Genomic DNA, 16,179 nt, shown 5'->3' on the forward strand with positions numbered 1-16,179 from the left:
GAATTGCCTGGAGAAATAACCCAGACTGCTCTCACCTGCAGAACTGAAGAGTTCCCATGACAAGCCAGTTCTTTATGGTAAAGCTTTCTAGGAGTTCTGGTAATCATTCAGTCTCACAGTTCTTCCAAATCAATTCATTTTGTGATTTACAGAGAGGCTACCTGGAGGATTCCTGGACCACCGTAACTTATGTAGATAAAGTGCAAGTTTTCATAGTTATATCCTGCATATGACTTAAATTTCATAGCTCTTGCTACAAGGCTATTGCTGTTTCTTGCTAAGCTGGAAAGGAAAGGCTGTTTCTCTGAAGGTGTCCATGAAGTAGTTTGCAGCTGCAAACATGTCTCCACTGTTATCTGCAAGCAGAAGTCCCATTTCTCCTCTCACATCGTATTTTAAGTCTCTGGAAAGACTATTTTTCATCTTGTTTGGCATGAAGATACAACTTCACAGTTCAAGCATGTAGAATTTTGCAGATCAACTTTTCTCAACACAGACAGAAGACTTCTGTTCTCTGTGCTGCTAGTCAAATGATGTTTCTGAGGTGAGGACAGTTCATGGACTGCAGACTAGTCTATTCATAATGTATGAAACTGTTAAGTGGGTATTTCAGACCAAGTGGTTAGAACTGAAATAGCTGTCACTTAAATTGTCATTCTTTGTTTTCCTTACTAATGCGTGAGTGTATGCATCTCTGAGATTATTATATAATCTATCTGTCTGAAGTATAAAGGTTGAAACTTCAGAATATTTTATAAGCAAGAAACTTATTCACAGTATTGTCTTATTTTTCAAAATGATGTTTCTCATAGATACATCAAAAAATAGAGTGCAAACCATCCATGTAATCCAAACCATGATCAATGCCTAAGGCAGAAAGGGTGTAAAACATACTGAAAACCAGAAAAAAAAATAGATAAAAAATAATGGTAACTTATACAGTTAGATGTTTACTATTAATTTAAGTATTTTTCTCTTTCTGAGATTGGTGCTCAATTTTGTCTGCTGAACTACTGAGCTTTGCAGTTCAATCTTGTAATGTTCTGTTGTGTCATGGGGGTAGTTGCCAGTGTAATTTGTGACAACTGTTGATATGTTGTGCTGCTTCTCTGTAGCTCAGTGTAAGTTAGTGGTTTGGACCAGAATCTGTGGTGTTGCGCATAGAAGCTGACTGTCATAAAATGCACTGTTGGAATTGGTCTGTTTCTTAATAGGAATATAATTCTATGGTTCAGAATCATTTGAGCTTATGCAGCAATCTTTTAGTAAGAATAGTACTAGAATGGAGTACTCTTTCCCAGAAGTGAGCCTTCTGAGTCAGAAAGTTGCTATGTCTGTGACATAATAAGAAGGTAATATATGGAAGATTACTACAATTGCTTTTTAAAGATAATTGAAATGCATCAATCTCAATTTTTTTTTTTTATTTGCCCTTTAATTTTGCTTTTAAAAAAAAAAAAAAAAGAAAAATATGAATCGAGAAAGTCGAAAGTCCATGTCTGTCCAGTTCCATGTCTTTCTTTTTTTTGGAGGCTTCCGGCCTGGACACAGTTCTCGTACAACCAGTTCTTTATCCACTGGATAGTAGAGCATTCAAATTCATATGTCTTCAACTTAGAGATAAGGATATAATGTTGGACCATGTCAAAGGCCTTGCGTAGGTCCAGATAGACAACATCAGTTGCCTTTCCTTTGTCCACTGATGCTGTCACTGCATCATAGAAAGCCACCGGATTTCTCAGCCACGATCAGCCCTTGGTGACACTATGCTGGTTGTCTTGGATCACCTCCTTGTCTTGTATGTACCTTAACATGGCTTCCAGGAGGGTCTGCTCCATTATCTTCCCAGGCAAGAGATGAGGCTCACTGGTCTGTAGTTCCCCATGTTTACCTTTCTTCTTTTCTTAAAAATGGGAATGATGTTTCCCTTTTTCCCATCACTGTAGAATTTACCTTACAGCCATGACTTTTCAAATATAATGAAGAGTTTCTTGACAATCATGTTAGCCAGTTCCTTCAAGACCCAAAATGATATTTTTTCTTTTGGAATAAGCTTTGCTTTTCATTCAGTGGATCCGCTACCATTTTCAATTTTCAGTTTTGTAGATAGGATATAACAATACAAAATCAGTGTTTTTGTCTGAAAAAATTTACTTTCTTCACAACTGATAGTTAAGCTTTGAGATGGTCCATTTAATATTTTGAAGTTCAGAAGTTGAAAGTACTTTGATTCAGGTATTTCTCTTAAACATCTTATGAAGATTTTCAAATTTTCCAGAACTGAAAGTTTGTCCTTCTGTCATGGGCTTTTTCCCAGAGAGGTACTTCATATCCATCCAATGAAGATGTCTTCTTGGATGAAAAAGGTTACTTTATTCAGTCAAAGCTCTTGGATATTGAAGTGTTTTTCTTATTTTCTTTATATGACTTTTTTCAGTCAGTCTTGATTAAAACAGTGTTTGTATCCATAACAATTTTTTAGTATTGTATTGTACCAGAAGATACTGAAATAAGAGTATCATCTTCTATGTGTGTATATCATCTTATACGTGTATATAGTATATATACATTCTAAAGCTCATAGTTTCCATTGTTTTACTTTCTGCAAAGTTCAGTACAAAACCACAGAAGGAGAGACGCTTTGTCCTTACTCATCCATTATAAGTTAAAGAGATTTCAGTCTGATATCTCTACTGTATATATTTATCAGTAGACTATACAGTATCATTGTTACATCTGGATTATTTGAACAAAATTTCATGGAATTATTTTTCAGAGCAGAACTTCTCTGACACGCTCTTCCTTCAGTAACTTCAGAAACACAAATAAGAGAATCCAGTAGTCACTCCTAACAGCTTTTACCTAAAAACATTTATCTTACCTGGCATCTGTGAATACGATTGGATAATAAATCTGGCACTTACTGTCTACTCTGTTTGCAATAACAGTTTTTATGGCAACTATAACAAAGAGTCTGGTTTTGCAACATATATAAGCCTATCACTGCTCAGGTCTTGTCCACATAAAGTAGAAGTAATTTGAACTTATCTTGCAGAATTAATGGGATACTTCTGTACTGTTGGCTTATTTGTAGGTGTATGTAGATGCAGAAAACCATGGTTGCTTTTTCCCTGCTTACTGTTATCATACTATGGATGATTCCTGTGCATCTGGAATTGTTACATAAAATTTAACCTTATGCCTGTCTTGAAGAGTTAAAATAAGTGTAGAAGAGATATTTAGATATAAGTTCATTCTGAAAAATGAAATTAAGGTTGTAGGCTTATTCATGCAACTTTCAGTTCTAGCTTTATTGCTACCTGCTGGGATCTCTGACAACAGAAATTGATATTGCAAGCATTTGTTTTGTAGAATTGATTCCAGACTGAATGGTTAAGGATTCACGAGTGCTTCCTACTACAGGTGCACAAACATTATGTTTCAGGTGGTGGATTCAAAAAACTGATCAATGATTTTTTGAAGTAGTACAATAATCAGAATCATTTGCTATAAGAGCTGACTGTGAGAATTTTTCTCACTATCCTGAATACAGTATTAAATAATATCCATAAAAAACTGTTGATGTATCTTTAAAATTAGTGACAAACAAATAAATCTTCAATGTCTCAGTGATTTTTTTGTTTTTGTTGTTTTCTTTAATTAACTAAAATACCTTTCTACTTTATGTGGTTATTTTCTTATCAAGCCGCTGTGAATAAGGCATTCTATTAAGTAATGACCAGTAGAGAGATGGTATTTTACAAATATTGCTTACCTTAGATTTCTTTTTATAAAATATTTTGTACCTTATGATAAAGCTAATAAACATCATTTTTATGATGTATGCAGTGAGAAGTGCAGATATTAATATACAGCTCATTATGACAGTGAAGGATAACAGCATTTAATGAATTTATCTTCAGTGCTAGCTGACTACTTCGTAGCTTTTATTTTTACTGCTAATACCAACCAAATAGCAGTATTTTTGATGATGCTTAAGATACCTTGTAGAGAAACAGTAGATATAAAGTGAATAAAGTACATATTTAAAACGCACTCAGAAAAATCACTAAAATCCTTGAAATAGTATCGCAGAAGTCGTCCACTCTTCATGATGATCTATGATACCAATGTGCTGAAATTTTATTTGCAGGCTTAATGCAATTTTGTTGCTGCCTGGGCTTATAATCATGCTTATTGCTCATTCTTTCAGATAAAGCTGGTCTCCTTCTATTAGGAACACAGTGTAGTTTGATTCTGTTTAGATTAAAGAAGATGGTTAGATATAAATCTCTCAGATGTATTCAGTCTCATCGTAGGCTGTATTCTTGCATTGTTTTCAGAAAGATAAACTGTGACAGTGATTCATGCTATATTTTCAGAGTATAAACCATACTGTGCCCTTTCACTTGTGTTAGAGAATAAAGATACGTACATTTAATTAATTATTGGTTTTGTAGCTATCAGTAAAGCGTTCATTCTTTAGACTCTTGATGGGATTATGCATATTATTTGATTTGAACTAATTAATAATATGGCACAATTAGTGTATATATTTTTAAATTATGTAAATCATGATTGAAATTTATGTACTTTTTACCTTTTAAAGACTAGATAAGAGTTTGTTGTCAAAATATTATCTCTATATTATCTTTAGGCATGATAAATCAGGCTGTTCAAGAGTTTGTCTCTCAGGATGCAAGTTCTGCAGCTTCTCTGGGCAATGGTTTTTATATTTCATTGCCCTCATGATAAAAAGGGTTTTCCTTACAGCTAATCAGAATTGCCATTGTTCTGAGTTTTTCCTCTTGTCTTCTTGTCCTCTTCTAGTCTACATTCAAGAAGAGACTGGCTTCTTCATTATGTCAGTAAGTGAGCTGAAAACTCAGGGTCGGTACTCCAGATATGGTCTTGGAGTGAAATGGAGAGGAATAATGATGCTTGTTTACACCTTGCTAATACAGCCCAGTTTGTAGTTGGCATCCTTTGACTCAAGGGCCCACTTGTTATTCCCCAGTACTTCACCTTCTGCAGAGCTGCTTCCTATCCAGTTCCTCTTACCTGTGCTAATGCATGGGGCTTTTCTACATCAGATGCAGGACATTTTCATATACTTTTGTTGGACCTCAGGAAGTTCCTGTCAGCACATGACTAGAGCAAGTTGAGCTGCCATAGAAGGGTGATATGCCCCATGACCTTGTGGTGTGTGTTTTCTGCTCCACGGTCTTTGGGATGACTTCAATTTTTCTTTAACATAGTATTTTTTGCTAATGATAATAAGTAGATAACTTTCTTCCTACTTTCAGGCAATTTGTGAACAGCTTATTCTTGTAACGAATAACTCTAGAAGGATATTATTCTGATGTTATACATACTCTCTGCTACTGCCACTTTCAGATGAGAAGTGTGCATGCAGTTGTGTGTGTGTGAAAGCACTTATCCATAAAGATGAGACAATTGTTGCTCTCACATAAAGCTATTACTAAAGATATCTTGGTATTTAAAAGCCTTTGCACACAGTGATGCTTTTTTCACAACTAGAATGTGAAAACTGTTTTTGCATTTTGCAACAGGGCACATAACTGAAACTGACCAACCAGAAGAGTGATTTCCTCCTCAGAAGTCATCCTGTAAACTGAAAATCTGTTTATTTCTCTCATAATTAAGTGCAAGCGTTGGGCAGAGCAAAATAACCTCAATTTTTTAAAATCTTTTCATTTCTTCCAGTATCTATTCTGACACTGATAATATTTTGGATGTCATGGCCTTAATTATATAAATCTAATTTACTCTGAAATGTGCAGGCCAGATTGAAGACTGCAAGGGGACAACCTGCAGTGTACTAACTTTACTCTTTTTCAGCCTGTGAGAATTTTTATATTGGTACAGAATAGCATAAGGGAGAGTATCAGTAAAAACAGGGAAAGATATAATATCATACAAATCTTCAAAGATTTAGGTCTAATATGTGAAATCTGATATTTCTTGTGTATAATTTTTCATGTGCATCCTGGAAGAAATTTTCTCTTTTGCTGTGTGTTATATAGGTCATATGAAGTTATAGCTGCACACTCATAGAAGTTAAAGATGAATCAGTGATAATCTTTCAGATCAGACCCATTGCCCGGAAAGAGCAGAACAGAGTTCTTCAAACAGCAGTATGTCAGATACAGCATTGAGAGTAATAATGCAAAAAATGGAAATTAAAAAAAAAAAAAAAAGGAACTCAAGACTACTACCTTCCAAATAGCTTGCTATGTTTATTTTGGACAAGCTTGACATCTGTGACACCTTGAGAAGAAACAAGTATGTGCTAGAAATAACAGAACAAGAGACTAACACTGAAAATAACATGATACCCCTTTAAAACAAGCAAAAATAAAAATCCTTCAGATGTAAAATTCTACGTCTGAGCATGTATCTAAACCAAAGGACAAATCCTTGACATTAATCTTGGATTTTGTTACTTCAGCCAGCATATTTCATTAGCTGTGTGGAGAGTATCACATTGCAAAAGCCAGCATATAGTTTGCTATCATTGTTTTGTTAGTGAAAATTATATATCAGAAATAAAGAGCAGGTATTTTTAGCAACACTTACTAGTCGCTACACCACATCCTGCTTGTGCTGATGTTGTTTGTGTGAGTGCATAGGTAAGTCAGAAATATATCGAAGTACAAAAAAAGATAACAATTCAGATGACATAAGAATAGGAATGTTCTTATAGTTTCATTTTTTTAAATAGCAACTTTAAATAACTATTTTATCTTAAAAAGAAAAATTCTCTATTCCAGTTTATTCAGTCTAAGAAGACTGATAGGAGTTGCAGAGGTTTAGTTCTTAAATGTCTATCCTGTACATGTTTCTGGAGGGATGCTTTGCGGGCTGTGACTGTTTTGACCTCAGGGCTGACTCAGCTTTCTAGCTCAATGCCAACCTCTGTAGTGCCTTGAGGGAGGTGCAGGCTTCTCAGCACAGGCTGTTGTAATTCATCCTGTCCTGTTAAAAGCAAATAGTATAGAGGTGGTGTTCACACATAAGACAGACGCTTGCACTACAGGCAGTGTGATAAATTTGTGGTTGATCTGCTTGATTGGAAGGGCTCCTTTACTCATATCCACCTGAGGAGAAAAGTGGTATCAGGCAAATATTTTGGATGCATTTTTGCACTGTTTTATAATAGCTTTACTGAAGTGTCTGTATTCGACTGCTGTTTTGGAAAAAAACTGCTTTCAGAAGCAAGGGTAGCTGCCAGTCATGATTTGAGGAGCAGAGATATTTCACTTTAAACAAACATGTCCAAAGTTGATAATTTGATAATAATTGTATGTTTGTAAATTTGGTAACAATTATGACTTAAAAGATATGAAGATCCACCTTTTTATACTACAGGCTCTTGATTTTACAGAAAGGATTACCTGACATAAAAGGATGCTCTGTGTTATGAGAGTGACAGGATCTACCCACAATATGCATTTGAGTTTCTGAATTTATCTTCTCACACACATGAATGTAGCCCAACTGCGTGGCTCTTTGTACAGATGTTTCTGTTTGGAGCTGCACAACTTTAGGGCAAAAATTTTTAGTTCATCTCTTGGTAGCACTGTTGCTACCCATGGCTACTTACACCTAAGCTGACAAAGATATAATAGCATATGAACTATGAAAACTGAGGGGAATTTTCTTGATTGGTGTTTCAGATCCTTCATTTATAGAATTATTTACTAGTTAAGTGCCTCTTCCTCCACACCAAAGCAATTTTCTGAATTCATCAATGCAAACAGATATGCCTCAAACAAATAATTTTGTACTGTACTCTGATGCTTGTAGTTCACTCTCATTTGTTCTTCAGGCATTTAATCTTAACTTTATTAAATATTAGATATTAAAAACACCCAAAAAGACAAGTCTTTATGTTGCACTGAGCAAAAGCCGTATATTGTCATGAAGTCATTACTGGCTGTAAAACTTTCTTAAAAAACTCTATCCATACAAATTGCATATCTGTATCTGAAATTCTACTGTGTAAGTTTTAAATGACTGCAGTCTTAATTGACTTGATTTCTTCATTGTACTTTCAGGTTCGTATCTTTACCTATCTGATTGGAAGAGAAGCTGCTTTTGCCGATAACTTGAAGTGGATGGCCTGTGCTAACAAAGGTTAGTTAACTTTCTACTGTAAAAGCATAGCTTTTAAAGCTATATTACTGATTCTGTCTGCATACATGGTTGTATCTGCATACAGATATTGTGCCAGTGATGTCTAGTCAAAAAGGGTGTTTATTTTTTTCAAGGAAAAAGCTTATTTATCTGTAACATGCAAATTAAAATTTCTGAAGCATCTTAACTGTCTATTCTTAAAATTTAGTTCAGAGAACAAAGCTTAGATTCAAAGCATTTGTCCCATTATTGCTGTTATTACTCACTCATAGTTAGTTTGTCGTCTAAGAATGTTGTGTGTGAGCACTGTTGAGTCAGTCATGGTATGTAAAACACCAGACATCCTGTCCCTCAAGGAACTGACAGCGTAATTGAAAAAACAGATTTATTCTGTACGGAAAGAGCATTAAAACAAATAAGATGCTGAGATGCTGCAGTAAAAGGACTGACTAATGTAAGAATAATTCAGAAAAAAAAAAAAAAGGAAAGCAAAATTAATTAGTCTTCAGGTTTTCCTTTTCTCTTGGAAAAAGTTCTTTTTTCCTTTGTGCCATGTTATATTATGATGAATTGCATCAGGTGCTATCCATTTAGTCATTATTTCTTTAACTACTGTTATGTCCAGCTGATGGAAATTAGTTAGTTTGAAGTCTTGTCTTAATCAGCTAATATTACACCATAATTTAGTTTAAGTAATAGTATAAGAATCCTTTGAAGCATCTTTTTGAAGACAATTTAATCAACAAAATATTTTAGTCCTGCTCTTCAGATTCATAAAGATCTAAGTATAGCAACTCAGAAAACAGGACCAGGCAGTACAGACTGCCTTACTAGATCATCTGGTCCATGTCTTTATTCTCTGAGGGGTCACCTTTGTCATTTTTCAGGACTGCTTTGTTCTTTTCAGAGCCACATTGCTTTGAGTCAGAATCTTACTCATATGAATCAACTAAACAGTTAAATTACTGCTTCTTCTATACTTTTTCTTTTACACTCTACTGAGTAGATACAATATCTGCTTTCTGGTAGCTTACAATACAAAAAAAATCTTTTACCTCTAATTAGAAAATAAATAGTTTTTTTATAACTTTGAAAATCATAACTGGAAGCAGCATCAGTCATCATGTCAGGCAGTATGGATTTAGAGTTTTTCCGTTACAGTTTTCAGCTACAGCTCACTCATTTTCTTTTAGTGAGAGGAAGGATTACAGCACAGACAGATGAGCAGTATAGGAAAGCCGGTCTAAAGATTGCCTGAATGGCTGGACTGCAGTTTACTGCTTTCCTGGGTGGGCCAAAGTATGCTGTTGTCACTGAGGGTCAATGGCTCTAAAATCAATTTTCCTAGCAGTGATTTTCGCCTTGGAATCGCAACACAGAGGAAGGGTGTTTGGTGGGTTTCCAGCTGACTAGACTGTGGACAGCAGTCCTTCCCATCTAAACGGATCACAGGGGAAATTCATACCACCTTGCAAAACATATTTAGCTTCCAGATTCCAACAATGAATCCTTGAACGACACCCTCCCCCCAGCTTCATTTTCTGTTTCATTTTTGTGTATAAGTAGGGCATATCTAGAGGGAGTTGGCTTAATGAAGCAAAACACCAAACCATTTTAAATGCATTAAAACATTCAAGAACCCCAGTGTCCTGTCCCTCTAGAGCGGTTTGTGAAATTTGCAATGATTTACTCATCTGTACCATAAGACAGTGCACGTGAAGGAAAAGAATTAAGATTTACTAACATCCTCAGTTGCATGAAGGTAAAAGTTTCCTAATGCTCAGTATGCATGTTCCAGATTTTAAAATAAGCAGGCACTGCCTTTTCCTCAGCAGTCACTTCCAACAGAATGCTGTAAAATAAAGATGGGAGTTAATGTGTTACTGACTATCAAAGCAGACAGTAGTAAACTTATTATTTTTTTTTCAGCAAAATACTGTGTTAGCAATTTGACAGCCCCAGTTTTGAATGCTTATTAATTAGCCAGGATCACTGTGTTTAGCATATTGGAAAATGGACAAAGAGGGGGATTCATCAGTACAAAGGAGCAGAAGCTGGGAAAGCAGTGAAGAGCAAATGCTTTGCATATCAGAGGTCTGATAGCAGCTATCTAAGTGCCAGCAGAGGACAGATTAGCCCTGAGGCAAACTGTGCCCCAGCTGGAGCAGTTTATAGTCTATTGTATTAGCAGGGAAGCCTTGTGCACAGGAAGCCTTAGTCACATCCATTCCCATTAATAGCATGACCCCAGCACCTCCCGCACTGTGGGCTATTGTGGGGAGTGGCAGGCAGCCAGTTACAGGCTGTTCACCTGCTTGAGAGGCCTCCTAGGAGGAGGGGATGCATTCTCTGTGTGAGCTTTACAGCTGTGGTGAAACAATGAATTCCCTCCTTAGCCCCTACCCTAAGAGGAATTTTTTAATTCTGGGTATTTTATTAGTTGCAATAATAGTGCACCTACTTTACATATGTCCAGAAAATGAAAAACGTCTCACTCTATTTAAAAGTGTATTTGGGGGCATTTTTAAAAGTTCCAAGTCTGATGTTGGACAATTTAGAGAAAAACAAGCTGTCCAGAAACATTGCAACGCACTGTGTAATTATGCAAAGGCATAGCATAAGTGTCTCTTTAACCATATGATTATTCATATCTCATGCTTGTCATTACCAAATCCTATCCGTTTCTTTCACAATTTTTTCCCTGCTGAGGAGAAGAAAGTAGCACTAAGTGTAAGGAGCTCTGGGGTGGCGTAGTTCACACACCAGGGAGAGGAGAAGCATGTGTTAGAATGCAAAATGTTAAGCACAAGTTCGCTGCCATTGGTTACACAGCCTGGGCAACTCTGCTCAGAACTTCAGAGCATGTCTTTATGTGACGATTAAACCTCACTACAGGAAGGGTAAGATTTTAAACCCATGGGGTATCTCTGATCTCTAGGAAGGAGAATTTAACTTAACAGTGGAGGAAGTTAATTCTTATGAGGTTTGACATTAGTCACACATAGCTGCAAACACATGAATCATCAAAAAGTCTAAATATGGAGAGAAATTGAACTAAAAGAACATTGCCAAATGCTGTTCCTACCTATACTACAGTAATTTTTTTTGTAGAATTTTTCCTACAGGAGAAAATCTAAAAATGTATGTAAGAACAAACATCAAAAATGTAGGAAAAATAATTTGCATAGCTATTTGCTTTGCTATAATGGAAACTAGAACTTAAGGAAAAACCTTTATAGAAAAAAAAATAGATGAACCATACATTCATAGAAAACAGTTCACATTAAACAAATCATGGAAACTATGAAATCTTTGTTCATTTTTCTAATATGACATACAAGAGCACACAAACCGTATTTATGAGGACACAGATCATGTTTAAGCAGACAATGTTGAATGCAAGCAGCGAACTTTTCCAACAGAACTGTAAATGAAACCCACCCCCGAGATCACATTATGAAAAAACCTAGAGAGAACCCATATACTTGACTCCATCATATCATGTCTCTTACATATCGTTAGCAGCAATTTTGTATTTCTTTAAGTTCAGTTCATTGTAACTACCCAATTATAAGGAATAAAGTACCTAACGTACTCTTTCTTTCAACTTTTCTTGCTTTGCAGCTTGATGTGAGAATGCATCTGTGAAATATTTTTTTTAATTTTTCTTTTTTCCATACTGAGCTCATTTTTCTTCACTTGCTGACCTTGACTTCTCTAGCTGTGATGCTCACCAGGCTAGGAGCACTGCATAGCTAGCCTGCAACTACATGTGTGCCAGCATACATGTGCACATTTACCATCTGGCTCCTTCCAAACAGAATGCTCAAAATCACTTCTTTCAATCCAAGTGTAGCCGCAACTTTTCATTTGTCTTTGAGACTTTCATTTCTTTGCTAAGTTTGTTTGAAATGTATTCAGAATAAGCAATAGACTTATTCACTGTCTCTTTTAGTCTTAGGAAATTGGGCTAAAAACTGTTTGCTCTACTGTACAGCTTAGGGATAATTTGGTTTGCAAGTACTACAAAAAATGAATACATTTTGTGTGCTACCAGGAGACTTATGACATATTATTTAAGATGTTATGTGAGATACTAGAATAGGTGATCTTGGAAATAGTACAAAGAGAAGTTTTTAATATAGTACACAACCATATGCATGATAGTTATGAATAATCTGCTCAGGTTGGCTGTACCTGATCCATATTGGTCTCATCTAAATGAAAACAAAACAGCATTCACCATCATCAGTGTCTTGCAACATGTATTGACATGTATGCCACAAACATTCGGGTGTTAAACAGAAAATTTTTTTCACTTGAAAAATGGATATAAAATCTTCTCAGGAGGCAATTGAAGTAAATGATTATTCTCCAAAAAGGCTTTTTTTTTTCTATCTGAAAGGTAATTTACATTCTGTGATTAAATAATTTTCCAGGCAAAGACATCTAAGAGCTTCTTAAATGAGCCTTTAACATTTTGACTTTAATTGAAGCATTACATTAAAAAGTATTAGCTAACTGTGATTTCAACCTGTATGGATGTGAAAGTAATGTTTGATTAAAACCATCTTGTGACATTTTTTCATACCGTTAATCTGTTCTAACATTTTAGACATAATACATATTAAATATTGTTAAGGTATAAAACCAGTAAGTACAGCAGTTGGTCCTTTGTTCACTGTACAACACACAGTGCAAATATCTTTCCATCTCTAAATTTGCAGACTGCTATGAGAGAAGTATTGGCATTATATGCAGTGAAATTTTCATGAGCTCAGCAGAAAGAAAGAATATAGGGGTGATGATATAAAATCGCATGGAAAACACTGAAATAAAACAATGCTTAAATCTGTTATTTAACGCCAATTAAAGACTTGCCCATGGGGACAACTGAAAGTATGTGCTTGGTGCATGAGAACAGGGTTAGGTGAACATAGTTGGATATCTCCTGCTGCAAATCTCTCGCAAAGAAATGAGCAGTGTCTGTGTGCTCTTTGCTTTTAGTGGTTTGAGTCCTGGCTGAGCCTTTGCACACTAGGCTAAGTTGCAGGATGCAAGGCAAAAGGTTTAGTAGTTTATCTGTGCTTCTGCTTGATTTTTCTGAATTTCTATGAGTTGTTGAGGATGAAATTTGAGACATGTGAACAGAGCTGAACAAATGACCTCCAAATATTAATTCTCTTTTCTGCTTTCTGGAGTTATACTAGAACTCAGACACTCAGAACTGCTTAGGGAAAACGTAGATTATCTCCTGTACAATAAGAGCTCGGAAGTATTTGGAATCTTTGTTTAAAAGGTTTATAAGCTGCAGTGTGTAAATACACAAATGTATTTATAGATACAAAATTTGTGAAGTTATTGACAAATAATCATATTTTGATTAAGTATTGATGTTCATAACAAAATGCAGAGGACCAGAAAGTTAAATATATTCTAACACTCACAGGAGGGGATAACCTCATATTTTTATCTTGGAAACCCAGTTGCAGTCACAGAATTGAAGCAGGCAGCACATCAGAAAGAGAAAATAAGAATACTGATTTTTCCTGTAACTGTTCTAAGACAGTTACTCATGTAATCTCAGTATATAAATTTAAATTTATTAAATTAAAGTATATTTCTTTACAATATTTGCATAAAATTCTGCTTTCTCAAGTACAAATTCCTGTATTAAACTTATAACAATCATTCTGAAAAAAACTTTGAAAACCTTAGGAAAAAAAAATACACATCTGTCTTGAAGCAACAGTTAAGAACAGTTAAGCCTTGATGGTATACGTAGCTGTTAGCCTTCTCACAAAATACTGGACTGAAGGAATTTTTATTAAAATGAATACTGAATATAGGAGCAGCGTGAATACTATGCTATGAATATTAATACAATACTACTATGCTAGGAATATTTGAGTTCACAGTATAATCAAATTGATTTCTACTTATTGAAAGTATACATTAAACAATACTATGAATTGTCATTTGGCCATAACGGCTGTCTACATGTTGTCTTAATTCATGCATATGAATCTATTGCTGGTGTCAGGTAAAATGTATGTTTTGTACTGCACAGATCACTGCCAGGTGTGTTAAAGCAAAGTTCCAGCTCTCAGACAAGAGACCCCCCTTACAACCTTGCCAGGCTTTACCCTGCCTATAATAACCACGACCCAAAAGTTCTTTCCAGCTGCAGTGTTTTCTGTGGAAGGTTTCATTTAGCAGCTCCATGGAAGATGTGATCATATCAAAAGACTAAATGTTATATTGTTCTTTTTCAGTAAAGAAATGTACGTGAAAGACAATTGATGCGTTTAAGTAATGCCTGGTGAAACTGTAGCCTTGAAATTTGTCAGTCCTTTGTCACCCTTGCATGATTTGGACTCCAAAAGCCAAGGTGATGACGTATAAATATACTTGACATGCAAGGAATGAAGAGGAAGTGGTGACAGCTCAAATAGCTGTGGCCTCTGTTGTTCTCAGTGCTGTCAGGTTGTAGGTGAAGTTTTAAAGGATTAACAAAGCTGTGATCGCTTAAAAAAGCAATTCCTGTCCGAGTCTCCATTCTCACTGACCTGCCATTTGAAAATAACGTTGCTGTTGTTATCAGAGGTTTAGTCACATTCTACAAGGACAAATGTTTTAGAATGTCTGCAACCACTGTTTTTTGACTAGTTCTAATCATTAATGCTTCTTGAGACTGGACAAACTTAAGGTGAGATGGTTTTGTACAAACTTGATGGTTAACAGGGTTCAAAAAAAAAAAAAAAGTAGTATTTATTTACCATCAAGCAACAGGAGTTTTCTGGAAATAGAGAATTTGGGATTTGTGGTCCAGAAATTCATAGCAGTCTTGGGAACCCAGACTTTCAAGAATGGCCAACAGTTTTACTGACTTCTGGTTATTACTCTTTGAGGCTGCTTCTCATCAAATGTTCCTTCTTTGTGTTTCTCCTTTGGAAATAAACAAGCAGAAAACACAACTGATGTAACACATCATACTCCTTGAAATCCTTAATTCGTTTTGCGTGATTTATAACTTCAAATTGTCTGTTTTTACAGGGTTTTTTACTCAGATCTCCACCTTAGCTGATGTTCAAGAGAATGTCATGGAATACCTCCACGTTCTTAGTCGACCAAAAGTTATTGACCAAGAGCATGACGTGGTATGGACAGAAGCATATATTGACAGCACTGTAAGTCTGCATGAGAAGTCATGTAATGACTTTAATATAAGCTAACTTGATGAGGAATGTATAGGAAAAACTGTCGTTAAAAAACATTAGTTGTGCGTTTCTGTCACTGGAATGCTCCAATTCAATGTGAAAATCAGATCTTGACATCTTTGTTACAAGCAAGTAGTTTGAGATTACTGAACTTCACCAGGCATTTATATATTATAAATTACACAGAAAATAATGAAACAAATGTGAGTGATAGCAATGTGTTTGAATTTGACCTCTAACTACACATTTTTCTTAATCAGCATGGACATTGAACAGAAATTGGTTGGATTGAATAACGCTTTTTCTATATGCTTTCAGAGATAGAATATGAGTATGTCAGTGTAAAAGTTCAGGCTGACAAGGATCAATATTTTTAGTATAGAGATGCTGATCAACAGCTCAGTGACAATTATGCTGTCTTACTGTGAAAAAGACCAAATAGATTCTGTCTTTTAAAGTAGATAGAATGGGTGATCTGATAATAAAATTGTCAGAACCATTCAATTTTAACTTGATGTCCTTGTAAAACATTAGAGGTTAAAGGGATTTTTCTGTAATGCAGTGACTAAACATGCAAACTGTTTTTTAGTGTCATTTGTGGTAAATCTTCAGATTTGCAGATAAAAGTTAATTTTCATGAATTGATCTAAAATAGTTTTTCATCTATTTTCTTTATTGCTTTTCTTTTAAGCAGTTAAAATATTTTGATCTGTAAGTTATCCACAGATCAAGAGTTTGCCACAAATATCTGGCCTTTAGTACAAGGGATGCCGAGTTTTTAATCCAATGAATTGGAGAT

The 16,179-nt window shown here is 35.3% G+C and overlaps 1 protein-coding gene across 9 annotated transcripts in view; it reads left to right on the top strand.

The window, feature by feature from the left end:
- CACNA2D3 (calcium voltage-gated channel auxiliary subunit alpha2delta 3) overlaps positions 1–16,179 on the top strand; it is a 466,111-nt gene that overhangs the window by 308,188 nt on the left and 141,744 nt on the right. For all 9 annotated transcript variants that reach the window (XR_007379393.1, XR_007379392.1, XM_048957969.1 and 6 more), the window contains exons 12-13: positions 8,082–8,160; positions 15,217–15,350. Coding sequence is in view for 7 of the 9 variants with exons in the window: in XM_048957969.1 (XP_048813926.1) it covers positions 8,082–8,160; positions 15,217–15,350 (213 nt within the window). In the remaining 2 variants the exon portion in view is untranslated. The remainder of the gene's footprint in view (positions 1–8,081; positions 8,161–15,216; positions 15,351–16,179) is intronic.

This window comes from Lagopus muta, chromosome 11 (genome assembly GCF_023343835.1).
Source record: "Lagopus muta isolate bLagMut1 chromosome 11, bLagMut1 primary, whole genome shotgun sequence".
Lineage (NCBI taxonomy): Eukaryota > Metazoa > Chordata > Aves > Galliformes > Phasianidae > Lagopus > Lagopus muta.